A 26812-nucleotide genomic window follows, 5' to 3' on the forward strand; every position below is an offset into this window, starting at 1 on the left:
TCTAACACTCTTGCATACAATCAATGTTCATCCTTGCACCCACTTTGTGAGGTCTGCAGTGACGTCTTGATCCGATGAGCGGCTTGCGACGAAGCGCAGAGGTGTACATTACATGTAAGCGTCTTCGTCGCTCGGCCAAGTAAAGGTGGAGAATGGCTGAGTCGATGCAGGCTGCCTTCCATAGCCGGCGCTGAGGGTCTCGTTCGCGTGTTGACCATGACTGGACGCTGGCGAACCTGTTGCTACCTCTAATCGGGTCATCTTCTTTCCTGGTACCATCACCATGCCAACCCATCTCGTTTGGGGAGCCTCGCGCAGCTTAGGTGCATGGTCGAAGTGCTCAGAGGCATCACTTGATGAGGCTAGACGCAGCTCTTCCGCGTCTGTAAGGATCAGATTGCGCTGAGGGTCGAGACAGATCAAGGTTCCCAAGAAAGCTCTGCCGTCCTTGACGTGCGCCAAGATTGTTCTATTGATGAAATTGGTGGTCAGCCAATGGACTGCCTCCGTGTCGTCCTTCCTTCCCGGTGCCCATGAGGTGTATTCGAACTCCTGCGATTGCGCGGCAACGATGGCGGCGAATTGCATCGAACAGGCATGCGAGGATGGACAGATGTGCCGAGTGAGCTGTGGGGTTCTGCACGTTCGTCTCTGAGTCGCGGTGCTCCAGCTTAGTCCAGGGAAGCGAGCACTACGAGCGACGCGCAAGCGAACGAGGAGGTGGAGATCGCGATGTTGAGCTCCGGCGGTGATACTCGCCGGGAGGAGAATGACGCCGACCAGCGCCGACTTCGCGAGCGCGCTTCGAGTCAAATGCGTTCGAGGAGCGTGCCTCGTTTTGAGCGCTCTGTGGTCGAACGAGTCTGCTCCTGGCGCGCTCGGGACTGCGGCTCTGGACGCGGCGATGCTGTTCGCGATAGTCTGCGCGTCGCTCTTCATGCCGCCTCGGGCTGTGCCGCACCTCTCGCTCGCGAGCAGCATTGCCCCTTCCGGAGCCCTGCTCACCGCCGCTCCGTGCCCGACGCACCTTCTCGCCTCCGCGCGCATCTTCTTCGTCCGATCGCGCTGCTCTACGTCTATCGAACGCTCTAGCGTCTTCTCGGGTTGCGTCCCTTTCTTCTTCTTCCCTTGCTCTTCGTCTTTCGGCTCGAATGGCCCGCACCCGAATTTTCTCGTCATGCCTCGCTTTCCGAACTTCTTCCTTGGCCAGCTTCTTGGCCAGACTTCTCTCCTCTTTCGTCAAGTCATCGACGCGTTCCTTTTCCTCCGCAGCAGCGCTTGGCCCTGTCTTGCCCCACTTCGAGGCCGATGACAGAGGCGCAGTGTTGGCCCCGGTGCTGCTGCTGCTACCTACGGCGGAGCCTAGATCGCGAGAGCCGCGCAGCAGTGCTGCTCCTGGTCCGCTCGACGAGCCAAGAACTCCCGCTTTGATACCGCTAGAGTGTGAGCAGCGAATGGAAGATCAGCTCGACTTTCAAGAATGTATCCCAAAGACGTCCAGTGCTCGACCGTGCGCGGACTCACAGCCTTTTGTTCATCTCCTCCTCCTCCCTCGCCTTGATCTCCGACAATTCGGCTCTCCTCTGCTCTGCAGCTTTAGCCTCGGCCTCCGATGCATCGTTCCCTTTATCCTTACCCTTATTGTACCAGTTGACATCCCTACCCGCTTGCCAGCGACCTGTGGGAGCTTGAACGCTGTGGCCCAGATAATTTTCTCGATGCTGGTCCGTGCGTACCGAATCCCAAGTGAATTCTGCCTGCCCTCCTCGAGTGCCTCCTCTGAGTCGAATTGGAAAGCACAAGTGTGTCGGTGAGCCTGTTCCAGGCTTTGAGACTTGCAGGAACTGCGCTGCATTGAAATGCCAGTCGAGTGACTCACCGGATGGGACCGCTGTACATGCTGCAATTGGCTCACCCACGCCGTGCTGGACGTTCCCTTCTGACGGCCTGCCTTCTTGGCTGCGCAGGTCGAAGGTTGAAAGGAAGCGAGAGCTAGCGAAGCGTGCCGCTAGACTGAGCTGAGATGAGAATGGGCGCGCACAAGGCGGTGCGAACGACATATCAAGATGAGGCGGAACACTTGTATGTGTTGATGAGGCTGTTGCAGTTGCAGACACGATCGAGTTGCATGACGAACGAAGGGCTTGCGACCCCTCCACCTTCACTGCGCCACGTGGGGGTAAGTGAGTGCCTAGTATATGAAGAGACGATGGACCCGTTGAGGTGGCCCAACACGCGCGTGCAGCACATCTCTCCCCCAACGCTTATTGCAGCAGCAAGGCGATCGCGAATTGCATGCACGCGCCGGCGCTCGCCTGCCCTGCCCTGCCCTGCCCTGCCCTGCCCTGCCCATGTAGCTGCTGATGCCTGGCACTGCTGTAGGGTATATGGCATGTTGCCGAGTCTGCCCGCGAAGATGTGTGAGTTGCACCGTGCGCTGGACTCAAGCACGATCGAGTCGCGAGCAACTGCGAATTGCGAATGCGAATCTTGAATCTCATTAGCCGTCGAATGGTGGTGCAATTTGAAGTGAATGCAGGGGAAAACATCATTCGCGCTCAGACTTTCTTCGACACCACACACACATCAACCACCTGCTCACCTGATCAAGTATCCAAGCATCATCATCATCATCATCATCTCACGTTCAATCTTGCACAAAATGGTGGGTCAAGCCGCGGATGCAATGCGATGAAGCTCACCACTCCTGCTCTTGCGCCCCCCTCCCTCTTGCCATCACATTGACATTGCAGGTCGGAACTCTGGTCCTCACCCGTCACGGTCAATCGGAGTGGAACAAGCTGAACTTGTTCACCGGCTGGAAAGATCCCGCTCTGACCGAGTTGGGCAAGCAGGAGGCCACAAAGGGAGGCCAAGAGCTCGTCAAGGGCGGTTATGTGAGTCACGCAGCGCCAGCGCAAGAGCACAACCCAACCAGGTGGCTCGTGTTCACATTCGCTTTGCTCACACACACAAACACAAACACACGCCCGTTCGCATTTCGCATCTTTGCCATCTTCTTGTCATTTGCGATGCCGCTTCTCAGACCGACTTCGAGTGAGTCTTGGTGATGTGCTGCGCGGGCGTCCGCTTCGAGGAGTCCCCGCCATGTGACCTCACGTCGAACGCCTTTTGCTCGCATCTTCCACCGCAGCCTCGCATTCACATCTGATCTCTCGCGAGCTCAAGAGACGCTCAAGATCATTCTGGGCGAGATCAAGCAAGAGGGCATTCCCACGAAGAAGGATCAAGCTCTGAACGAGAGAGACTATGGAGAGCTGACTGGACTGAACAAGGACGATGCTCGAAAGAAGTGGGGAGAGGATCAGGTGAGTAAGCGCGTGCGCGTTCGCATCTGAGCTGAACATCCCACAACCAAACGGAGCTTTTCAGATTCAAAAGCAGCCACCAACAGCCCTCCACGTTGCTCACACTCTGTCCCACCTCACCTCGCGCTCAGGTACACATCTGGAGACGCTCTTTCGATGTTCCTCCTCCAGGCGGAGAGTCCCTCAAACTGACAGCTGACCGCGTACTACCATACTACGAAAAGGAGATCAAGCCCGCCGTGCTCTCCGGCAAGAAGGTGCTCGTCGCTGCGTGAGTACGCTTGGGGCTCCATTCCGCTCTACGCTTGCCGTTGAGCGAGATCAGGATACAAGGCTCACTCGAATACAACATCTTTGGGTCGTCGCAGTCACGGAAACTCTCTGCGCGCTATGATCATGTCGCTGGAGAACATGACAGGCGAGCAAATCGTCAACACTGAGCTTGCTACCGGTGTTCCCATCGTCGTGAGTCCAGCGCGATAAGCAAGCTGTCTTGGTCTATGGGTGGCATCATTGACCCGTCCTCGTACTCTCCTGTGCATCAAACAGTACAAGATCGACGAGTCGGGCAAGGTTCTCGAGAAGAAGATCTTGGACTTGTAGAAAATGCTCTTCCACATGATCTTGAGGCGCACGTCACGTGCCGCAAACGTTGACCGGGAAGAATAGATTACACAGATTAGCAGCGATGGGCGAATGAGATGCGATGAGACACAGAGATGCTTGACCGAGGTGACTTGATCGTAAAGGGATGCCGCACTGAAGCAGAGGCTACAACAGGCGAAGAAACGATGACGGAACCGAGCCGTAAGAAAAGCCAAGATCACGCATTGGGCGCAGTCGAAACGTCCGCGTCGCCGAGGCTGGAACTGGCAAGCACAAGGTCGTGCCAAAAGTCTTCTCGGTAGATCCAGGGGCAATTAGACCAGTCTTGGGCAGAGATGAGGGAAGAGGTAGTCTTCGAACCGCTCGTCTCGCCGGAATTGGCGTTGGAATTAGCAGCAGCGCTTTCAGAAGGGCGAGCAGGCACGTTCCTACTTTGCTCGCTGCCACGGTCGCCGAGCCGTGCAGGCCTTTGCCCAACAACTTCAAGAGACGGGCCCTGCTCAGAAGCTGGCGAAGAGCAAGAGGCATGGTCTATGTTCGTTGCCGTGGCAGCACTCAGACGGCGAGCTGTGAGCCTGGCAGGCACATCTGTCGCGGAAGCCGAGGGCATCAAAGATGCTGCCGAGTGGTGGGGATTGGCGCCTCTTTGCGTTGCGCGGCCTCTCTCCCCCAATGGTCTGCTGTTGCTTGCGAGATCCGCAATGAAGTCCGTGCTGCGCTGAGCAGTGACAGCTTCTGCCACTTTAGCAACGCTGGATCTTGCTTCCAGACGGGTAGCAGCAGAGGACCGCGACAACCACGGCGGTCGATTCTGTGTGCCTGGCAAGGTTTCCACTGGCGCGAGCAGGCTGCACAGATTGTAGGGTCCTCTCGTCAAAGATGGGCTATGAGTAGAGAGAAGGGTGGAGCGAGTCTTTTGCGCATGTCGTCTTTCTCGATCAATGCGATGTTGCTGCACGACATTTCTGCTGAAAGTGACGCTCAGTTCCAGCTCCTCGCGCGAGTCGCAAAGAGCCTGGAGAAGCTCTTCGCAGATCTTGGCGGTAGGATTTGTGGTGCCCAAGGTGCGCAGAATCCTGAGTGTCTCTGCAATGTTGTTCTTGAACCATCTCACTTCCTCGTCCACTTCGTGCGGGCTCGGCGTGCCATCGCTTCCCGGATTGCTCGGATCCACAGAAGCGCGCCGGATAAAGATGGCGATCGCGTAAGCTGTTGCGGCGTGGAACACGTGGGTAGCACACCATGCAGAATGAAAGGGAACAGTGGGATCCGACGCCATCTCCATCATAAGCGGCATCATCTCGAAAAGGTTTCTTGCGTGCTCCAAGGACTTGAACCGAATATCCGGCGGTGCTTCCGAATCCTGCATGACGACCTTGCCTAGCAACACGTTGAAGAAGCGTTGCGAGGTGTATACGATGAGGCCACCCACTGCACATCTAGCGCCTATCTCTGTGCCTTTCCTCCATTGTTTCTCGATAGCAGCGAGGTTATTGCCTGAAGCGGTGACGAATTGCTCAAATGCGTTCTCATGGATTCGCACCGCCTCGTGACGCTCCAATGCGCTCATCGATGGCAACTTTTGGAAAAAGTCTGCGACACGTCGCGTGGCGAAGGAGCTTTCGAGGGTTCCGAACAGGTAGTCAGCAAATGGATCCAAATATCCATCAGCATCTGATTGTCGTGATCCTTGCGCTCTAGCTTCTTGCGAAATCTCGGTGAGCACCTGACCAGTCAGAGGATCGAAATGTTCGTCTGTGAGGAAGGTCGGTCGAGGGACAAAGAAGTCGGACGTGCTGATGAGCGGCTGTGTGGAGGTGACCAGCGCAAACCATCCGGCATGGCAGAAGCATGTCCATGCAATTCTTCTTCGATACTCTGTCTCCAACGCGGACCCAGCAGGCATCTCGCCTGTGAGGATGGGCAACTTTTCTCCTTCTGATCGCTCGTCCGAGAAGCGCTCGTCGCGGGCGTCAGGCACCTTGGGTGCTCCACGCTCGTCCCAAGGGAGTCCGGGATTGATCAACGGAGGCATGCCAGCAATGCGAAAATATCCGGCGTAGTGTGCGCGGGCAATGATTTCTGCTTGAAGAGGAAGTGCAGGATCCATAGAGCCGACTATAGACTAGGTGCGCCAACGCGGGCGAGTGGACCTTGCGCTAAGTGATGATTCGTACATCTGCATCACCAATGCGACAGATTGCTCACCAGGAACACGAGCTGCAGAAGCAGCGCTTGGATTAGAGGCAGATCGCATTGAGGCGCTTTGAAGGGTCCCCAAGCAGCCTTTTGGTTGGCAGTCAGCTTGAACGCTTCCCGCACCAGGCGATCCACAATATCGCACGCATCCCCAAGGCTCTTGTGCCGCGTGATGTCTGACTGATCTGGACAAAGCTGCAGCGGGTAAGCCAAAACGAGGCATATGACGGCTGCCAATGGTCTAGTGACTGCAGCTCTTCCAGAGGCGAAGGGTATCCAGACACGTTCTACGAATGAAGTCTTGTGGATGACGGGTATGTACCAAATCGCATCCACGAAAAATCGCTCGACGAGGGTGTGGCAAGCTTCTAGGGGTGGAAGAAGGGGGGACAGCGCTTGCCATGATATTCCGGCAGCAGCATCGTCGTCCGACGACTCTGTGGGGGGAATTGCTACTCGGAGGCGATCCGATTGAAGTGTGGCCAAAGATTGGCTGAGCGTAAGGAGCTGACGCTGAGTGTCCGCAAGTTGAGCCTGTACACTCTCTAGGACCGTGTCTCGATGATGACCGCTGGGAGGTGTGCTGGCGCTCGCGCTGGATGGTGAGCCCCCGACTACTGTCTGTCCTCCCCCTGCTCCACTCGACCCCACGTGAGCTGAGCTCCTGTACGGCACATGATGACTCGATCCAGCATGCTCCGCGTCGCTGGTTCTCAATCTCTTATGCGCTGCATGAGATGCGAAGCCAGGTCGCAGAGGTGGCGTAGGTTCTGGCTCGTCGACAAAGCACTGATCTGAAATGTCCCTCAGCACGCACGTTGCGCAAGGCTTGACGCGATCGCACTTGAGTTTACGCTTTCGGCTGGGAAAAATTGGGTTCAGAAGGGGGCGCATTAGTCCTTCGAATGATCGCCGCATTTCGAGTCGGTACGAAAGGATCCTTCACCTGCTCACCAAGCACCACAATTGTTCTTGTATTTCGGTCGGAGATCCATCGCCTCGAGTGCGGCCAGTGAAGGAATGCTGGACATGATTCCGACATGCGCCTGTTGGTGAATGCAAATGTGCGATGTGCTTGCCAAGGCTTGCCGGCCAGCCAGACGGCCTGGAACAGTGCAAAGGCCGGTCAAGATGGCATGCACATGATTCTGGCGCTGCTCTCCTTCGAGTCGGTCTATCGGCACCTAGGATGCAGAGCGAGTATAGCCGCTCCGAGTCGTTGCCTGCTTCGTTATGGGCGAAGTGGCAGGGTTACGTCAGCACGGCGGCCCTTCCTCGTGCCCCGCGCGAGGTGCAATCGTGGAAAGACGGCAAGACCGGCCGGCTGATGATGTGGATGGATGGGCTTCAAAGTGTGGCTGGCTGGCAGGCTGCGTGCATGTCCACCCGCGAAGATATCAGTCGCGAGTCACGAAACGCAAAGGCACGCGTACCGCGTGCACCGTGCACTGCACAAATTAACTTGAATGGCTCATGCTCGCAATCGAAATTAAGCGGCCCGACGCACTTCACGATCTATAATTATATAATCATAATCAAAATCAAGCTCTCGCACGCGTGTGTCACGTTGACAACATCTGTCTCGGTCCCGCGACTTTTCATATCGGCTTGCAAAGACTCATCAACTCTTGGCCCGCGTCACCGCAATACAAATGGCGTCGCGATTCCAATTGAAGCAAAGCATTCAAGATTGGCACTCTTCATGATTAAAGACCACTTTCTCTCCTCTCGTCAAGCAGTGACTGACAATCGTGAATACCACTTTGGGACGAATGATCTCTAGCTCAGCCTCCCAAGCTCGCATCGTGCTCTCTGGCTCCGCGCGACATCGACTGTCAAAGTCAAATGTAATTGCAAAAGATTGTGAGTGATTCATCTCACTAGGAGATGGATCGAGGGGGGGCAACGAGCTAGTATAGGTGACCTGAGGTGACTGCAGAATAAATGCGGAACGCGAGACGAAAGGAGCGACTAAAGAGCGTGCGAGGGAGCAGTCCAACAAATGGGAAAGGCTCGGAGGCGAGCGAGCGAGCGAGCAGAGAAACGAGAGGCTTGCTCCATTCATCGACCAAGCTTACACAAAGAGTAGCTTGGCGCTCACTAGACTGAGCAGCAGGAGCTGCACAGTCCCTCCGATCGGTGCTGTTCCGAATCGACCAAATGCGCCATTGCCGTGATCCTTGTGACCGCTGGTGCCATTGTTGAGGGTCAGTGGGGCCGAGGGAGCATTGAGTGCCGAAGCGACGTTGGTGGCACTGGCAGCAGCAACGATGGCGCTAGTAGGCGTCACGTCGCAATCCTCCTCCTCCTCCTCCTCCTTATCCTCTTGCAAAGTCGAAGAAGGAGCAGCAGCAGCAGCAGCGGGCGCATCGTCGGGTTTTCGCTTGTTGCACTGCACATCGAAACCCGTGCCGGCTGGACAAATATCCCCGTGCGCTTTGCGTGCGCAATCCTCGAACGCTTTCCAAGCCGCGTCCAGATCCGACTGCGCAGAGGTGGCGCTCAGCGAAGCGATCGGAATGCACGCGATGCCGTTGGTGGGGACGGCGGCTAGGTCGGTCAGGACTGTGCCTTGCGCACAGCACGAGCGCGTGATCTCGGGTCTACAAGTGGACCGCAGGAGCAGCATACTTGTCAATGACATGCATCCTCGCAAGCTGGGCAATGGATCACTCACACGCTCGTAGAGCACGAAGGAAATTTGTCGTCATCGTTTGTGGTCTCGTAGCCCAAAGGTCCGGGAACGCACTTGGGAGCGTCGTCCCGCCTCATCCTTTGTAGCAGGGCTGCATGAGCCAGAGTGCCAGCAGGGTAAGAGGCAGTCGAGATGGTGCGAGCAGCAACGTGAGGCATCTTCACAGAAGAGTTGTTTGTATAGCGTGGGAGGTGATGCTGGTCGTGTGGGGAGATGTGAATGTCGAAAACGGTGTGCGACCTGAGCGCAAGCGATTTCGAGCAAAGGGAGGAGCTATCGAAGCTGCGAGAAAGAGTCGAGGGATGATTGGGCTAGTCCAGTAGCAGGTCGTGGGAGATATCGCACAGCGAGAGAAGTGAGATGACGGGTGCAGAAAATTTAAAGACACAAGAGCAGAGACGGGCAACGGAACATGAGAAGGGGATCGCAAATGAAGATGAAGAGCGAGACACGATGCCTTTATATACTTCTTTCCCTCTCTCTGTCGATCCTCTCCCTCCGTGCTGGCTGAAGACGCTTGGCGAGCATCACGACGGCAGCTAAACGAGGAGCGCTGATCATTGCTCGCATGAAGGGCTGAAGAGGAGACGATCGGGTACCGGCAGCAGCCTCTCCAATGCGGGCGTGCATATAGAGGCAGCTAGGAGAGAGCTGGACCTGGTGGACGTGCGGTGCAATGAAATGCTTCGCTTGTACCTGACGACGAGTGAATAAGCCGCGGCCGGGGTGCTATAGCTGCGTGGTGCGCCGGGATGCCACATGTTTGCATGCGCATACGCGCGGTGTCGGTGAGGATCGAGAAGCAGACCAGCGATCACCGCACGCTGAATGCATGCATGCATGCACCTGGGCGCTGGGCGTGCATGAACGTTGGTTTCCCGCACGATGGCTCTACGTCGCTCGTACCGCACTCAATTCTGGCAGGTCCACCCACTGACTGCGCTTGCTGCACGCAATCGTGAATGACTGAAGCTGAAGGCGCGCAACACTCGTGACTCCGGCCTCTCTCACCCACATCGCGTCCATAGCTAGTCCTTTCTGTGTAGGTACTCAAACTACTATACAGCGAACCTCACCTCACTTCTCAACATCCATGCCAAGAACGAGCGTCAGAGCCAAGGGTCGGAAGGTGTCCATGGAGCAATGAGCACAGGTGCAGCAGCTTGGGTGAGAAAAGCAGATTCCACGCGCCGCCTAATGAACTCAATTCAAGAGTCCTCTTCCCGCCGCTGTGGGCCTCCTGTATTCCACTCTGATGCCTAATTGCTCTTCGACGCACGTGGGAGCCACCGCAAGATCATGGGAAGCAAAAGCACCCGCTTCTCGTTGACATGCGCTACCACGACCTTCCTTGCCACATCTAGCTGCGCGAGCCTGGTCGACAGCGTACGGATAGGCAGGTCACGCTGTGCATTGCGTTCGTACCGTCAGGGCTTGGTCAGCTGCGCGACAGAACGGGTCAGAGCCACGGCGACCCTCCACACTCACCATCCCTCCAGCTTCTACTCAGCGATGCGTGTCCAGTCGGGAGTGCTTTGGATTCAGCGCGCGTCCTATCTTGCGTGCCGCAACTTTACTTTGGGTAGAACAGGCTCTAGCTCACCTCGAACTCGGTCACATCTGTCGTGGTCACTTTCCACCCCAAGCTCTCTAGCAGCGCTGTGGTCCTCGGCGCTGACGAAGACATGACCAAATGAGCTTCCGCTTTTTCGTCGTGCGCACTTGCAAGCGCCTCGTAAGGTCTCAGATGCACCACGGCTACCCCTTCGGGCTGCGTTTGAGAGAGACACGAGGTGAGGACATTCCAAATGTGCAAATCACGACTCGTACCTCACAAGCATCGAACGCACCTCCGGGACTTGCAGATATGGCTTGAAGAACGCTTGCAAACCAGGCATGTGACCGATGACGGTGCCATCAGGCAGTGCCGTCACTGCACTCTCTGCACGATCCCAAGGATGGACGTGAACAGGCTGCTAGCGTCTAGCTGAGGTGTATGCGGCCCTACTCACTGAGATGCAAAGCACCTTGAATTGGAATGCCGACAACGGAATATCCTATACGCTCTGCAATACTTCTCAGCGCGCAAATTCCCGCCTCGTTTGTCCGATGACCGCCGGAGTTGACGTAGACAACGCGTCCAACTTTGAGCACGTCTCCACCCTCGAGGTGAGCTTCGCTTCCTCCGATCTCTTTCAAGCTGTACAGCTTGGCACCATGGGCAGTAGCAATCGTCTCTGCGCAGGCTTGTGCCGTAGATAGCTCCTTGGCGCGGGACGGTGCAGGCGTGTTCATGAGGATGATTGCAGGGCCTTGATCCGCCTTCTCACTGAGATCGGTCAGCCATAGTAGGGCGTCCTCGATGAAGACTCCATCCGGGCACTCATCCGCTGCTTGTACCTCTCGAACATCCCAGCCATGCGCTCGAAAGACGTTGGTGTACTCGAGCCACTGCTGAGAAGCCAGCCCAGTGGATAGCGATGCCCGATCATCGCTAATGTGTGTGAGCAAGCCTTTGGCCAGTTCGGGTGATGGACGTCGCACGAGCAGTACCGGTGCTGCCATGATGCCAGCCAATTACACCTGGTGCCGATGCGGACGACGGACGAGTTTACCAAGCGATTGAAATGTCGTGCCAATCTCGCAGGCGCGGGTGGATGGTAGCAAGAAGCTCGGAAGCGCGTCAAGCTCGCCGCCAAGAACAGATGCTCTGAAATGCGGTGCAACACAGTCACGAATGCCAGCGAGCTGGCGGCTCCGCGCACAGACGGAGGTGCGCGGCGCGTGCGTGCACGGGCCAGTTCCTTGCAGCCTACGGCGGCTTCACGTTCCTCCATGTCATATGAAGCATGGGCTTGCATGCATGCAGCCAACAGTCAACGAGTATCGAGGGCACATCGTCTGCCGAATCCCCACCTACCATCACATCACTCAAGCGCTCATTGCCTGTCTCCAAGCTGAGACTGGCGTGTTTCCTCGTAATCTCGCACATGGAGCATACATTGCAGGGTATTTCATCAGAAAGGGGTGGCTCAACATTCGTCCAGTGGATGACAGCGTCTCGCATCCCGGCCATCGAGCACATCATCGATGATGCTGTCTTCATCGGTTGACACGTCCACCAGAGTACATGGCGTGGGCGCGTACCAAGCGAACATCTTGCCACAAAGCACCAGTGCTCTTATCAATCTTGCCGACGAGCTGGCCATCATCCCTACAAGCATGGTCAGGAAGTGATTGTCAGCGTGAGCGCAAGGAGCGCAAGCAAATGCGGCAAGCTCTGTCTGCAGGACTTACCCGTACACGCTATCGCCCACGGCATGCGATTGCCCGGAGCCACCAACGTAAGAGCGAATATCGCTCATTTGCGGGCTGCCCAGCGTGCCCGGCGATCCGCGATGCTGCGGCGGAAGAGGTGGCAGTGGCGGGGATGCCGCTTGTCCGCCCGCGAGGTGTGAAGATCTTGGGTGGTTCGGCGGCGTGCGCGGTGTCGAATTAGGATCGCTATCGGACGGGTTCCTGCGATCGAAATACGACTGCGAAGCTTCTCTTCTAGAAGAGAACGAGGGTCTTGCAGTCTCGCTTATGCTTCTCAAAGCATCCGAGATGCTTGCTGTCGTTCCGGCGCCGCCGCTCGCAGGTCTCTTGTTGGAATGCTTTGCCGAGAAAGGTAGCAGATCGATCTTTAATGCGTACTTCACTTCGATACCTTGGCACCTAAATCCCGGAGTTGTGTCGCCGCTGACCTTGATGACCCCACGAAGGACACGAACCCCAGTAGTCTTGGCATGTGCGATCAAAGCTCTCGAAGCCGCAGCTCCAGTGGTCTCGCCTTCGCCCAATCCGAGGTCAAGCGGAGGGCTCGTAGGTCCGCCGACCACCGTGGCTGGATCTATCTCCTCGACTTCTGCCAAGGAGATGACTTTTCGTCTCACTCGAGGCACGTCCGAGGGTCCTGTTGCCGTGCAGTAAGTGGTCTGCAATAGCGACACGCGCACCAACTTTGCTAGGTCCAGCCCATCGCTGCGCTCCGGCACCACCGTGGACGAACCTGGCGGCGAAAGAGATCCTCGAGAGCTTGTTGGAGCAGTATACGGCCTCCGCTTGCCGAATGCACTCGCAAGACTCGCGGTGGAGCGTTGCTTTGTGATTTGCTTGGAAGTGCTGCTCCGATGGCCGGAGGCGCCTGTCGATGGACTAGCAATGCTGGCAGAGCTGCGTGAAGTCGGCATTGGATTCTGTGCGCTCGAATGACCTGAGGGTGCGCGAGTAAGGTTCAGGGACGATCGCATGAAACGCGATACAAGGCCGTTATTTGAAGTGCTCTCGACGTCCTCGATTCGCTCTTGTTGCTCGCCGAGCGCGTCGTGAATCGAAGACGACAGGCCGGATGCGGGAGGTGGCAAAGGCATTCCCTGTATCGAAGCTCCCGGGCTGTGAGTATGCGAAGGGACTGGAGATCCTGCCGCCGAATTCCAAGAGGCGCTGATGCTCATGCTTGGAGAGTTGGTCGATTCTTTAGGTCGCGGTAAAAGGTGAGGATCATTTGGTCGGATCACTATCAAAATGGGGAACGCAGAGGGCGCGTGTAGGACGGGCGGCTGCCCCTCGATTCCGTACATGTGCAACTGTCGTTGCGTTGAAGGCGCGAGGATCAGCAGGGATCAGAATCACCACTACCAAGTCAATATTACGCACCTCAAGCTCTACGCTGCGCTTAGCGGTGCGAATCAGACTGCCGCTCCATTTTGCTGTGGCTTGGGCAATGATCCACTCTTCGGCTATGCGGGTATTAGCCCTGAAGAACATCTCGCTCGGTAGAGCATCTGGCAGGCTCTGAGGTGGCAAACGAAGGCCGGACGGTTCTCCCAGAAACAGGAACGGAATCGTGATGCTGTGAAAGGACCGGTCATACGACGGTCAGCCCAGCGGTCGTGATGCATAGAAGTCATCTTCATCGCATATCAGCCTTGAAATTGAACGACACTCACGTATCGTATGGCCGCTTTTCCTTCTTGACCTTCTTGCCCACCAGCTTCCCGAACTTCGACTCCTTCTCCGAGTCCCCTTGCCGTTGTAGTGTGAAGCTGAGGGAGTAGAAGCAACCAATTCTATATACTTCCCCAAACCCCTTCTCCAGCGCCTCTCTCACAGAGTTCGCAACCGAGCCACCACCACTGCCAAAGCCTAGCGTCATCTTTGACCTGATGCTCGCTGCGGATGAAGTCAGCGTCCCGTGCTTTAACCTCTCGGCCATCTCCTTTTCGGTAGCCCGATCGTCTGCCCTCTTCTTCGCATCCGACTCGCTAGACATTTCGAAGCTTGGAGGCATCGCGACTGGCACGACCTGCGTTTCGCCGTCCCTCCATCTTGTCGCAGTTCCCTGTGGCATTTGCGTCTCGAAGGGCAGCTCCAGAACCAAATCATCAGTCGCCGGGAAATGGTCTGAGGGTTGCTCGCCAGGCGCAGCAGGACGCGGCCGGAGGCGTGCCCCAGGCGCATCAGGCTTGACGGTGTCGGAAACCTCAAATACTCTAGTCTCGCTGCCTTGATCTGGAGGCAACAAAGCGATACCGTCCCAGATAGCCGCAGGAGACCCTTGAGATGTGTACGCCCAGAGCTGCAGAGACATGGAGCGTTGTCACGCCAGCGTCAGTCCCAGACCTCACCTACGAAATGCACGCACTGCCCACTCACCTTGACGATGACTTCGCAGCTCTCGCTCGCATGCATGCGTATCCTGCCCCGGATCATGGCAGCTCTGCCCGAGTAGATTGGATAACCTCGATGATCGAAGCTTGGAGCAAAGATCTCTACGCTGAACCCATTGCTGGCTACACTCGTCGCAGATTGGCCAACTACAGCACCGGCGGCTGTTGGATGAGACCCATAATCACTGCCGCCCATCGAGAGCGGTAGATGGGCGCTGTCTGGAGATACTCCTCGCAGATCGCGAGCTAAGCCGTATACCCTCGTCCGATCAGCGCTTCCGTGGATGTCGTGAGCAGCGGGCGCAACCCGTGTCCGCGAATCGTAGGGACCCATCGCAAAGTCACGAACGTTTAGTGGATTCCCTCGCGGGCCGATGCCAGATGTTTGCGAAGCTTGAGAATGTCCAGCCAGGGAGGATCTTGGCAAGTCGTAGTTTGCGCCGGTCGAGCGCAACGTTTCGCTCGTCGAAGGGGCCCTTCGAGAGCGGGGGTCATCGCCCAAAGTGGAGTCCCGATCGAAGAAGCCGGAGCCCGCTTCAGCAGGATGCGGCGTTCGCTGCGATGCTGGAGCTCGCGAAGCGAGTACCTCGTCATCGAGTGACTGCGCGATGGAAGCGCGTGAATAAGTGGACATGGTGTCACGAGGTTGAGGGACCGTCCTGACTGTCGCCTCTTCAAAGGGGGATCTAAGCGCAGTCTGGGCGGGCTTCTGCTTGGAAGCATGGTGTACACCCGGCTCAACCCTCGTGTTGTTTGGCGAGCTCCTCTGACTATTCGGGTCGAGGTGCGACGCGTCGAAAGATCCATTCGCATCGCGACCGCTGCCGTTACTGGGCCCCGCAAGGGATGATGCGGAGAAGCGCTGATCGTACTGAGACATCTTCGCGGTGTGAGTGAGCGTCGCTCTCAGGCAAGCCGAGAAGATCTTGACGACGATACGGAGACGGGATGTGGATAGATCCAGTCTTGTGCAGCACACCCCGCCAAGTCTGCTCCGATAACCGTTCCGTTCCGTGAGCTGTGCAGCGACTGCTTTAGCGTAAGTGAACTGAGAGAGTTGTGGGCATGAAGAGGGTATGAGCACAAGGTGCGTGAAGGTTGCGCCAGCCCGAGTCAACACATCGGATGGTGGACGGCGCGTCAAGAGGTCCGCTTCGCGCTTCGCGACTCGAACCAAGATGCGAGCCCGCTTGGGTATAATAGGTATGCGTGAGGCACGGCGCTCAGAGCAGCCGAGACGCGGAGGTTGGCGCGCGCGGTGAGATTGAGGCACATGCCAACAACGCAACTGCTGGAACGCGTCCGAAAAGCCTATTTGGGTTCCCGGCCAAGCATGTGCTTGCTCCGTGGAGCCGCACCTACAGCTTCCTAGGTGTAGTTTGCGGAGGGCCGACGCTCTCGAGGAGCTGCGCGATGCTGCGGAGGGCAGGCCAGCTGAAAAGGAGCCGCGTTTGCCTGCACGCGTAGGAACCACCTACAGCCATGGCTACAGCAGGAGTACCTCCTCCAGGGCAGCGTGCGCAAGGCGAACGGGCAAACCCCTTTGGCAACGCATGGTGAGAAGCGAGGAAGCGCGTAAAGGCTTGCTTACTTGGGCGCCGCTTTCGCATAGCCTTTCACCGCCTCGCACATTGTCGGAGTGTGAGCCTTTGCTTGCATGACAACCCTCCTTTGCGACACAGACAGGCACTGGTATCATCTTCCACTCCGACCTGCCTGCGCTTTTATCGGGTGGGGCGTTGCGCCATGCGCCTATGGTGATTAGTGATTGCGCGCGCAGCTCCATCCACCCGTGTAGCGTAGCGGTCGCATTTGACCGGAATTCACGTCATCCCGACCCACAAGCCAAAGGTGATCGAGCAGCCCTTGTCAGGCCGGAACAGTGAGCGGAGCAGACCTCGACAATGGGCAAGGACTTGCTTTGCCTTGCTCTCTCTGAGACCGCTCGAAGCGCACGACCTCTGCAGAACGCAGAATTGCTAGCACCGGCCAGCACGCTGGTCGGTGACAAAGTCGCGTATAGAAGCTTAACAGAGCCAGCCTCCCACGGCCGAAGATCTGCAGCCTCGGCGCATGGGCGCTGCGAATTCTGCTGCTACAGTATGCCGGACGCGGGCGACTGCACGCACGTGCGGTAGGCTGTCGCTGTACCTAGGCGGTGTCCAGCAGCCGAGGCCCAAGTCTAGGCGGTATCCAACTAGCACTACGGGAGGCAGAAAGCGTGCGGAAGTCTGGAAGCCGACTACTGTAGCATTGGATATTACTCCGCCAAGGCGAGATCCAGTCAAGCCCGAACATCGTACGACTCTTGACACACGCACCGCTCCTCGGTGACGTTCTGCTCGCCAGCTCCTTCCACTCACAAGCGGAAGTATTCTTCTTTATCGTCGAGCCCGACTGGTCCTTGTCCATTCCCTCTTGTCTAGACCTGCCAATGCACCAGCAAGATTTGCCCAGTGATGGACTAGTTGCTGCCAGGAACGCGACTTCTTCGCAGTTCGAAATCGTCGCACAAGCCGGCTGCAACTTTGGCGCCTCTTGCTCTTGCCCGCGTGCAGCTGTTGCCTGCCGTACAGCACAGAGCACAGCAGGACCAGCAGCAGCACAAAGAGCGTTGCAGTCCAAAAGCGCTAGCGTCGCAATCTATTCTTGTTCGCTCGCAAGAAGAAGCGAGCCAAGGTGGAGGAGAGTCGGCCGTAGGTGAAGCCCTTGTCGTGGCGCAGTGACTGCGCGAGGAAAGGGGCAAGGCGATACTAGCAGTCAAGTAAGTCATCAGGCAGCTCGGTGTCTTGGAACTCTTGCAGCAACTCTGTGTTCTCTGCATAGGCGAGCTTGTCTGGCTGATCCTGTGCACAGGGCAGATGGAAAAGAGCGAGTCGTCTGCCAGCGCATTCCTTTGGACGCATCTCTCTTCCCTCCACAAGAGCGGCTTACACCACGTTGGCAATTTCCAGCCTTTGCCATCCATCTCCTCGACCCGCGCTATGCCACCAGGCCGTGAGGGTTGTCTTGTGCAGCGGCGGATGACATGAATAGCTTGCAGATACAGCACCTGTAGCTTGGCGGATCTCGTGGTCCCCCCCCCCCCCCCCCCTCCCAAACAGCGCTAAGGATCCGGGGCCAGGCGCGATGTTGCACTTTGATTACCTCGACCTGATGCATGCTCGCTCCGGCCACCTGTACACGTCGATCAAAAGTCATCCGGTCTGTAATGAGCCCGACGTGCATCTGGCGGGCCAGTTCCAGCCAGCTTCCACTCAGATGCTCGACACATTCTTGATTCTAACTGAGCCACCTGCGATCGGATGAAGCCTGCAGACGCTGCCTGAAGTCCGGATCGCGATCTCTAATTCAGCGGTCAACTCACCTTCCAGGAGGAAGCGATGGACAGAGAAGCGCTCTGCAGCGGCTTAGAGCTACAATGAAGATCCGCGGGTCTCTGCACCGAGCGCAAAAGAACCGCAGCTGAGGAGATGGCTGCTCGCGCTTCGGAGGCAGATGAAGCAGCTGATGACGAGAACCTGGCTCGCTGGCTAGATAGGGGGCCAATGACAGCGCTGGTGGAGTGGGTGGCTGGTAGTGGAAAAACGAGCTGGAGTCGTTTGACTACGCAGGTGGATGTTCACCGGAAGGGGCGTCGAGTCGGTCTGCCAGGCTGCTGAGCTGTAAACGCATTCAGGAGCACCGAGTATCGCCCTCACACGCAACACGAGACGAGACCGTATGACAGCAAGCAGATAGCGGTGCCATAGTAAGTTGGTGGCGCGTACAGGTCAGATAATGGCGGAGAAGGGTAAACAACTACACAGCACGTCACTTTGTACCTCTGAGAAGAAGCGCGATCGCGAGCGCGTTCCTCGGGTATGCCGCCGCGTCACGCAGCGTGGAGGGGACATGCTGTGATGATGGATAAGCAGGTGACTGCTGGTATACTGCGTCTCGTCTCACCTTCCTGCGGCGGCAACACAGCTATAGTACACGCCAGTGACGCCACAGCGAGGTCCATCAGTGCACGACGATCGGTCGCCAGCAAGTCGATTGATTGCGCCTTGTTCGAGCAGTCGAGAGCAGTCAGATGAATATATGCGCAACGCCAAGGTGCGACCGCGGTCCACGATCCCTCTTTTGAATCACGAGTGGCAATCAATTAATGTAGATCGAATCATCAGCACCACGATCCGCACGAGCTTATTCACTCCATCATTCACATAATAGTTCTATACCTATGCTGTGCTGATGCATGGATGGGAAGGCGCGAGCTGGCCTGTAACGCCGCAGCATAGGATGACTGATGAGTACGCGATGGTGAAGCGTGAGTGCGATTCGTGATTGCCGGCCTCGACTGTGACCTGCAACAGATCGAGTCAAAAGTCTGAGTGCCTTCGATAGAGGCACACGCAAGATCTGATTCACGTGATGCTCATTCCCACCCTCAGCCTTATAGTTTGAATACGGGTTTGAACGTGGTGAGCGACACCTCATCTCGTCGTGCATGTCATCTGACGCGATGAGAGGCGGTGCTCCGTGCCGGCCTGTTCAGCAGGATGATTCGCCGCTGTAACATACATATACATGCTGCACGTACAGCAACCATGTCCTCGCTCGCCCGCGCTAGCCTTGCCTGCCTGATTCACCTGTTTCAGGAACAAGTGGCGCCTCGGAGAAGATCAGTCGGAATCATGAAGATGTATATATAGTCAGCATGAAACAAGCTGATGAATCCATTAGCAAGGGATGGATATACATATCAATTGATGTTGTTCGCGGTGCGGAGTGCTCGCGACCAGCGCAGCGGTCAGACTTCTTCGAGCGCGGATGTTCGCACTCGTGGAATGCCGCGCTGCATGGATCGCTGATGAGTCACGAATATATATATAGTCACGAGTATACCAGAGCAGCAAGCGACCTGGCCGCGAGTGGCTCGAGTGATGGATGTTGAGAGTCAGGCACAAAGAAAGGTACATGAGTCCAACAGGCGAAAACAAAGTGACCTTGACACGAGCGACGGTTGACGAGCCTTGATTCGTGATTGAGTGAGAAGAGGCTCCAGCAGCATGGCCAGCATCAGAGTTCCCTCAGCTGCGCAGCCTGATGTGACGGTGACTGGTCACAATCAAGCGGCCAAGTCTCGTCTACGTATAGCCTTCAAAGCGGAGATGACCCGTTCCAACGCTGACCTTTCACCCCTGCGGATCGTGCTGACCAAGCGTCAGCATCGCTCGCCCATACATCTTGGGCATCTTCGACGCACTACGGTCCTCGTCATTGCACACAGCTCATTCGTCATCATCATCACGATATAGAAAGCCAGAAAGGAGCCATGTGTGCGCATCGACGCAGCCAGACCAACGCGTGCTAAAATCTTAGGCGTCATTCATTCGTCCAGTCCCGCATCGCCTAGCCGTGGGATTTTTCTCTGCGCTCATCTTCTTCCCGCATGAGGCGTTTGTGGATGCGACTGCGCGCACGGAGATGCGGTCCAAAAAAGAAGAGGACAAAAGGCGCGATGCCTAGGAAGGCGGATATGCAGGCTAGTACGGTGGAAGCGATAGGCGGCGAGAGGTTCCTGTACATGCCGTGGGCAAAGAGTCCAAAAGTGCCTCCAAAGATGTTCCTTAGCAGAGCTTGGCAAGCTATGCCACTGCTTGCATATGTTTCGTAGCTGTCCGAAATGTAGTTGAGCGTCGCGAGGTAGATGATGTAGGTGCCCCAGGAGAACAGCACCAAGCCAAGGATGGGCACTGCCGGATGCACGTCTGCCTGCCCTCCCCAACCGTACCAAAACAGACCGCCTACGGTGAAGACGGCACCTGGCATGGACCAATACAATCTGGCTTCTGCCGGTGCCTTGCCACCTGCCCTCTCTGCTGCCCTATCGTAAAGCTTGGCCTGGTGCAGGTTTGTCAAGAAGCCGATCAGCCCGCCCACGGGAATGGCCAACAGAACGGTATTGATCAAAGCAGCGTCCCAGCCATACACCATAAAGGTGTCCGACACGCCCTCGAGCGAAAGAAAAACGACGCCCCACAAGAATCTTTCGATTTGGGCACGTGCATCTGGTCAGCCTGGGACCCGAGCAGCAGCGTCACGCGGCGTACCACTCACCCGATCCAGAGAGCTAGGAAAGCAACGATTGGCTCGGTAACAAAGAAAAGAATCGGTCGTCCAAGATTTCGCGACGCCATCAGGATGAAGGACTTTCTCTCCTCCTCATCTTCCGTCATGTGCTTGATGCCCTGCTCTTTGCTTATGCGCTGAGCTCGCTTCGAGAGTAGCACACCTTCTCTGGTCTCTTCCATGAATGCCAGCATGATCGCCAAAGAGCCCAAAGCCACAGCACCCTGCCACCAGAAGCTGCATGTAGGAGGGGCAGATGGTCAGCGCCAATTTCACCTGGCGAGACACCTTTTCGCCAGCCACTCACATCCATCTCCAGCCGATGGTCTGCACAGTCCAGCCGGATGCGGTGGAGCCGATGCCCTGACTCATGCTATTAGGAGACCGGTGGCAGAAGCCTTGTCAGACATCGAGCGCGTCGCTCGCTCGACAGCACCAGACTCACAATACAATCAGCACAAAGAAGCCCATAGGTATGGCCCGCTGAGATTTTGGGAAGAGGTCCGCGACGCTACCCGCGCACATGGTGTTGCCCACCGACCCGGCGCATCCTTGCACTATCCTCGAGCCCAAAATGGCGCCAATGTTCGGAGCCAAAGCTTGCGGAATGAACATCATCGTGTACAGAAAGAGTGCAATCAGGTAGAGCGGACGTCGACCGTGGATCTCCGATAAGGGCGCCAGTACCAGTGGTGTGAGAGCTACAGGCACGAGATACGCCGTTGTGCCCGTCAACCAGACCGTTTCGCTGGTGTTGAACTCTGCTGCGCCGACTTGCTGAGCTGTGGTGTAGCCGGTGGCGTTCATCTACGATGGGCACGACTGTGAGTAGGCAAAAGTTGACTCGACGCAGTAGTCGGCGGACTCACGGCTGTAGAGCTGTTGAAGAGAAGAGCTACTCCGAGCGCAAACCATTTCCGGCCTGGCGTTTGCGTGGACGAGTGAGGCGAGCGGCCTGAATAAGCGGTGATCGAGGTCCTCGGGTGACATGCGCGGCAGGCTTCACTCACCTAGTGACCAATTGAAAGGATGTTCGGGATCATCGTCATCCCAATGTATCAGCTGTGCGCCTGTCTTTGAGACGGTGCGCCTCTCGTTCAGCGGAGGACGGATTGGCTTGCTGGGCTCGTTGCTGCTGGTAGGGGTAGGCGCTTCTGGCGACTGAGGCGTAGCCAGGCCCTCTTCTTGCTGCTTCTCGGCGTTGACGCTCATACCGGCCTGATTTTGCTCGAGCATGGGTGAAGAAGGCAGGAAGGTGGAAAGACACAAACACACAACCGGGCGCGGGATCGAGTCTGTTTGACTCCTTATAGGGCTGGCCACGTCAGCACTGCTCTCCGCTATGCAAAACCACACGATCGCTTCGGTCCGGTACGCTCGAGCACTATTTGCCAAGAAATGCTAAATGGACGACCTCCGCCGCTGAAGGTTATCAATAGAAATCGCCATGTGCAGATCAGGCTTGCTGGTGCTGCAGGCCTCCGCAAAATTGCTTGCAAATGATCCGCTCATTTCGGCACTCGTTCTTCTAACGTTCACGTACCGGTACTGCCAAGGCACCCGCGCTGCAAAGCCACTTGATGAACCACGTTCCGAAGCCCATTTGCCCGGGCCGGGCGACATTACTTCCGCTTTGTCACTTGTGCCATCCGCTCTGCTGTTGTCAAGAGCACTGGGGTCTCTGGCGAGAACCCAGTTTGAAATGGTTGCATCGCGGGCAAAGAGCGGAAGAGCTTGATAGCGGAAGGATCGGATTGGCACGACCTTTCGCACCCCAGCACGTACTACTTGTATGTAGCTCGAACCCTTGCGCTCGAGACACATGGTGCAGGGGCGCAGCTCCACAATTAACTGATAGGAAACATCCGAGAAGCGACGCGCCCGCCTGCAGCTTCTCCGCACCAGTCCATCATGCACTTGCCGCGGCCATCGCCAGTAGTAGGGATGGCAGACCAGTTTGCCTGGCTAGCCGCATACTGTAACCCGATCCTTGCGGTACCGCCGGCATACGACCTGCTGCTGCTTTTGGAAGCTGGAGTGCGTTTAGAATGGTCGTCGTCATTTGTCACGGAAGCGGCGCTGAGCGATTCGACGATGAGAACGGCTGTTCCCGATAAGCGGAGATGATTTTCGCGCGGTTTGAGAGTCGCTTAGCGTCAGCTTGGCAGAATTTCGTAGGCAACCCCTTCATCTTTGGCTTGGGAGGGAGGGCAAAACGCCGAGGTGAGCACGGCCTGTCGAGCGTTTTGCAGCTCTAGATATCATTGCGGTGTACAGTCACAGTGCCTACTGTACCGCACAATCGTCGAATGCAGAGTGATCTCACCAACACTGGCCGCGACGAGGCCTGTCCAAACAAAAAGCTCGCAATCTTCTCAGCCATCTGCTCTGATGAATGGCATGCAGAGCAGGATATCCGTCGGCTTGGTCGCGCGATCGTTGATTTGGTGCCCCTCCCCGTCGTGTCGATCGTGGTCGCTGCAACAATCGGACTTACGAATCATCGAACTCAATAATTGTGACACCTTACAGTACTACTGTAGATCGCAGCTGCTCTCCGCAAACAGATCTCGCGCTAGCGCGTTTTCACGCTTGCTTATCTCTTGGCCGCCTTGCAGGGTCCCTTGAAGGTTCGAGAGCATTCTTGCGCGTGATGCTTCGGTCACGTGCCCGGCACCCATATCTCTCGGGGCCAAGTAGGGAGCCGCATGCTGCATTCGTCGTCGTCCACGATCTATTGATCCCTGCTTGTCGTTATGCGGTCCCATCGTGTAATTATAAGAATCTCGTGAATCTCGCACCCCCACTCGCACCCCCACTCGCACTATACATGTAGTGCGCGCGTGCGGGCAATGCCAAGCTTTGCGCTCACATGACGGCGGAAAGCCACACCCGTCAAGACACCGCTGCTACACCAAGTGTCAATGCTTGGCAAGCACGGCTGCGAAGACAGACCATCATCCTGGTGATGAGCTAGCTGGTCAGGCGACATGCCAGCACTCGTTTCTGCAGTCGTGCGTCAAGCTACGATGTGTGTTGCGATTAAAGCTGCGCTGCCGTCAATTGGAGATCCGACAACAATCGCGATGTGCAAGGCAAGCAACGGAAAGGTGAGCCTGCAGATGGCATATTCGCTGTACTGTAGGTACATGTACAGTAACGAGTACAACAGTCGTGAGTGTGAGTAGCAGGTTGCATACATGATCCCGGCGCCATTACGAGCGACACTTTGCTCATTTGGATCTCGTCCAGCATGCAACTTCCATGCAGCTGCTGTGCTAGTCTGCTCGTCTGTCTCGCTACTCCCCTCCCCTTGCTGGCTTCAGCCCCATCACACTTTTTTCCAATTGCTTCTTGCACAAGTCTGAGCCACTGTACGCGAGCGAATGTCAGCGGTGACATGTTCTTCTACACTTGAGCAGACCCATCGCGATAGGCCCACGACTACATGCGAGATCTGCCTCAGGAGCCAGCAACCGTAGCTGTGGATGCGACTTCTGATTGCTCGTGGTTCCCGAACAGCGTTTCAACTGTTCAGAAGTTGCTCTATTTACGTGGGCGGACGTCATCCTACGGCGACTTGGTGCTCGGCTACTGATGAAGCTGCAGGCAGCTATACTGTACATCAAAAGGATGCTGGTCTGATGAGTGCATGCATGCATATGCTGCAACACTCCCGAGTCACACTCAAACTCGACTTTGTGGGAGAGATGCCAGGCACCGCGCCGAGACGCGAATGCCCCTCGCCGGACACGGCGATTCGCGTGTTAAAAGCTGCGATGTTTCGTGCCGCGCGTGCCTCTTTTGGCGGGGTAACGCAGCAGTCGATCGTAATTTGAGTCGGAGTCGTGAGTGCTCATGCTGCATGGGCTGACCACACAGCTCGGCTGTACGGCCGACACGCACCTCGATCGCAGCAGTAGTGTGACTCATACGGCGTCTGCTCTTGATTTTGCTTGTGCCTCTCTGCCTCTGCCTCTGCCTCTGCTTTTGCCCCTGCCCGCCTTCCTCCACACGTAAAAATAAAAAGACAGCTTGACTCTACGCCGTGGCATGAACGCACGCATCTTTACAATCCCGATCAAGGATGCCGCGGTTTGAGAGTCCGATCAAGACGCATTCATTGGTCTGAAGCGTGCAGAAGAGCCGGCACTTGACATTTATGCAGCGAGCTGCGTCGAGCGGCTGCAGCTTCCGGACGCAGCAAGAAACGGGAGACTGAATTGCCCAGCATGGGATGGCGTTCAAGGTCTTGGCCAACCGCGTTGAGCCGGAGCGTTGTTCCGCAGAGCAGATTCGTGATCGAATTGATTGGTGAATGACGACTAGACAGACGTCTGGAAGTCGTATAAGGGTATCATCAAGGGAAGATGCCCCCTTCATCTTCCTCCCTTCACCCACATCCTTCCATCTCTGCATACTTGACCGACCGACACTCTCCTTTGAGGAGCGAAGCGGATCGTGCGCATCCATCCATCGATCTAGCAAATACACTCTCCAAGTAGGCAAGCGTCAATCATGCTGCACGCTGTTGTGCCCATTGGCGGCGCGGCCTTTGTCCACCCGTCCATATCTTCTCCAACCAGCGCATCAGACTGTTTCACCTCACCCACCAGTCGATTTTCCTCCTCCTCCTCCTCCTCTTCGCACGATGGTTGGGGCAATGATCAAGCGCTTCGAACACCAGAGCAAGAACGAGAAGCGAAGGTATATGCAGCGTCCGTCTTGGCTCACACGCGCGCAATGTGGCAAGCAGAGAGGGACAACATCGAAAGAGCAAAGTTGGATCGCGCCAGCAGATCTCCTCCCACTGGTGGTTTGAGCAGCAGCCCTTTGGCCAAGATTTCTCCACTGCCAGCTGCCTCGGCGGCTCCGCAAATCAAACCTCCCGCACCTGCTGCCACATCTAGACACGCCAGGGCCAAGAGCGAGGGCGCGGGGATGGGACTCTTTAGAGGTTTCACCACTGGACGTTCGAGACGCAACCAAAGAGCTTGATCTTGTGAGTAGGATCCCTCCTTCTGCACATACGTTTGCGTTTTACGGGAGTTCGGAAAGCGCACCTTGCAGCATGTCAATACGGTGCTGACCAGTGTTTGGCATTTTGCCAATGACCAGGACCATACCTTCAACTCGAGCCTCGCACCCACGCCAACTTTGATTCTTCTTGTTTTTTTTTTGGGGAATTGGCACCCTCACATGTCCAAGTCGAATCGTTCCAGATCTCTCCACACATTTGTAACTGTAACCTCTACCATCGTCATTAGCGTCATTCCGCTCCTTCTCTCTTACTGTACCCTTGGTTTCAATACAGACAGACTAGAACCACCCGAGAACCGCGCTCCCGAGCTGAAGCATCCATCCCATGATCAGCCAGCCAGTCAAGAGTGCGATGCTGTATAAATTCCAGCCACAAACGAAGCTGTCCCCGTCGCAACTCTTTGAGTGTGCACATAGTCCAATGGCCTTTTCTGTGTGTGGTTCACCGCGCGTCGCATGCGGCGACTGCAGTATGCGAACGTTTGATGTGAGGACATGGCAGAGAGAAGCTTTGACGCGCGCTAGCAATTCACACCATCCGTGCAAAGGCCTCAGCACCCACGACCAACATGCGAAAGGGAGGTAGCACCCGGGCGAGCAGGAAAAACTGAAGATACACTTTCGTGTGCGAAACAGCAGAGCGACGGAAGACGCAAGACCCAAGTTCATCAAATGTAGGACCCTCAACGACGGTCAATCTCCAGCAGTCTGCCACCTTTTGCCACCAAAAAAATTCCAAACCGCATGCGGTCCGGCATCGAAATGGCAGCAAGACGCGAGAATGACCCTCCCCCTCCACAAGGGGGAAGGTGTTCGTTAAATTGGCTCTGGCCCCCTCGTTTCGTTCCAGAGAACGCAAACGACCTCGTTTCGTTCCAGAGAACGCAAACGAGGGGTGTTGGATATCTCCCGCTAGTTTAGGTGCACGTGTCACGAGGTATAAAAGACGCGCGACCAGATAAGAACGGGATGACGAACGAGTCGTCACAGCTCGGGCCTGCGCTTCGCTGGGGCGCCTTGGCGAGCCTCGTTCCGGTAAGGAGGGGCAATTATCCTACAACCCTGTCAAGTCTCGCAACGAACCTCCGAATGCAGTACGTCGGACGACGCCCAGA

The 26812-nt window shown here is 56.4% G+C and overlaps 10 protein-coding genes across 10 annotated transcripts; 2 read left to right on the top strand and 8 right to left on the bottom strand.

Annotated features, from left to right (window-relative positions):
* Window positions 1-243: 243 nt before the first annotated feature.
* On the bottom strand, window positions 244-510 carry IE81DRAFT_274185 (hypothetical protein; the record flags this gene model as incomplete). Its single annotated transcript, XM_025511438.1, has 1 exon — window positions 244-510. A coding segment is annotated over one exon (267 nt), but the record flags the coding sequence as incomplete, so codon positions are not given.
* Window positions 511-691: 181 nt separating this feature from the next.
* On the bottom strand, window positions 692-2060 carry IE81DRAFT_294630 (hypothetical protein; the record flags this gene model as incomplete). The annotated part of the gene is made up of 2 exons (XM_025512063.1): window positions 692-1436; window positions 1525-2060. 2 exons carry the CDS (start codon window positions 2058-2060, stop codon window positions 692-694), a joined length of 1281 nt encoding a protein of 426 aa, XP_025366739.1.
* Window positions 2061-2295: 235 nt separating this feature from the next.
* IE81DRAFT_332238 (phosphoglycerate mutase) lies at window positions 2296-3932 on the top strand (the record flags this gene model as incomplete). Its single annotated transcript, XM_025515304.1, has 9 exons — window positions 2296-2353; window positions 2383-2420; window positions 2754-2897; window positions 3047-3057; window positions 3155-3329; window positions 3394-3460; window positions 3501-3600; window positions 3698-3794; window positions 3879-3932. 9 exons carry the CDS (start codon window positions 2296-2298, stop codon window positions 3930-3932), a joined length of 744 nt encoding a protein of 247 aa, XP_025366740.1.
* Window positions 3933-4152: 220 nt separating this feature from the next.
* On the bottom strand, window positions 4153-7165 carry IE81DRAFT_350043 (hypothetical protein; the record flags this gene model as incomplete). The annotated part of the gene is made up of 3 exons (XM_025516475.1): window positions 4153-6060; window positions 6144-6996; window positions 7089-7165. 3 exons carry the CDS (start codon window positions 7163-7165, stop codon window positions 4153-4155), a joined length of 2838 nt encoding a protein of 945 aa, XP_025366741.1.
* Window positions 7166-8208: 1043 nt separating this feature from the next.
* On the bottom strand, window positions 8209-8987 carry IE81DRAFT_332239 (hypothetical protein; the record flags this gene model as incomplete). The annotated part of the gene is made up of 2 exons (XM_025515305.1): window positions 8209-8737; window positions 8812-8987. 2 exons carry the CDS (start codon window positions 8985-8987, stop codon window positions 8209-8211), a joined length of 705 nt encoding a protein of 234 aa, XP_025366742.1.
* An 859-nt stretch (window positions 8988-9846) lies between these two features.
* Window positions 9847-11494, bottom strand: IE81DRAFT_326383 (hypothetical protein). The gene is made up of 5 exons (XM_025514800.1): window positions 10842-11494; window positions 10680-10771; window positions 10433-10600; window positions 10318-10331; window positions 9847-10235 (listed from the first exon to the last, which is right to left on the bottom strand). Exons 1-5 carry the CDS (start codon window positions 11392-11394, stop codon window positions 10190-10192), a joined length of 873 nt encoding a protein of 290 aa, XP_025366743.1. The 5' UTR covers window positions 11395-11494; the 3' UTR covers window positions 9847-10189.
* A 538-nt stretch (window positions 11495-12032) lies between these two features.
* On the bottom strand, window positions 12033-15554 carry IE81DRAFT_16772 (hypothetical protein). Its single transcript, XM_025510593.1, has 4 exons — window positions 14527-15554; window positions 13821-14449; window positions 13528-13723; window positions 12033-13457 (listed from the first exon to the last, which is right to left on the bottom strand). The coding sequence occupies exons 1-4, from the start codon at window positions 15418-15420 to the stop codon at window positions 12123-12125; spliced, it is 3054 nt and encodes a 1017-aa protein (XP_025366744.1). The 5' UTR covers window positions 15421-15554; the 3' UTR covers window positions 12033-12122.
* A 1111-nt stretch (window positions 15555-16665) lies between these two features.
* Window positions 16666-17617, bottom strand: IE81DRAFT_16744 (hypothetical protein). The gene has a single exon (XM_025510592.1). The coding sequence runs from the start codon at window positions 17506-17508 to the stop codon at window positions 17005-17007; it is 504 nt and encodes a 167-aa protein (XP_025366745.1). The 5' UTR covers window positions 17509-17617; the 3' UTR covers window positions 16666-17004.
* Window positions 17618-19937: 2320 nt separating this feature from the next.
* Window positions 19938-21869, bottom strand: IE81DRAFT_351763 (MFS general substrate transporter; the record flags this gene model as incomplete). Its single annotated transcript, XM_025516624.1, has 6 exons — window positions 19938-20574; window positions 20646-20894; window positions 20965-21030; window positions 21103-21464; window positions 21527-21579; window positions 21668-21869. The coding sequence occupies 6 exons, from the start codon at window positions 21867-21869 to the stop codon at window positions 19938-19940; spliced, it is 1569 nt and encodes a 522-aa protein (XP_025366746.1).
* A 2811-nt stretch (window positions 21870-24680) lies between these two features.
* Window positions 24681-26117, top strand: IE81DRAFT_326388 (hypothetical protein). Its single transcript, XM_025514801.1, has 2 exons — window positions 24681-25659; window positions 25776-26117. Exon 1 carries the CDS (start codon window positions 25176-25178, stop codon window positions 25653-25655), a length of 480 nt encoding a protein of 159 aa, XP_025366747.1. The 5' UTR covers window positions 24681-25175; the 3' UTR covers window positions 25656-25659; window positions 25776-26117.
* The last annotated feature ends 695 nt before the right edge of the window (window positions 26118-26812 follow it).

The sequence above is a fragment of the Ceraceosorus guamensis genome (assembly GCF_003144195.1).
Source record: "Ceraceosorus guamensis strain MCA 4658 unplaced genomic scaffold IE81scaffold_107, whole genome shotgun sequence".
Classification (NCBI taxonomy): domain Eukaryota; kingdom Fungi; phylum Basidiomycota; class Exobasidiomycetes; order Ceraceosorales; family Ceraceosoraceae; genus Ceraceosorus; species Ceraceosorus guamensis.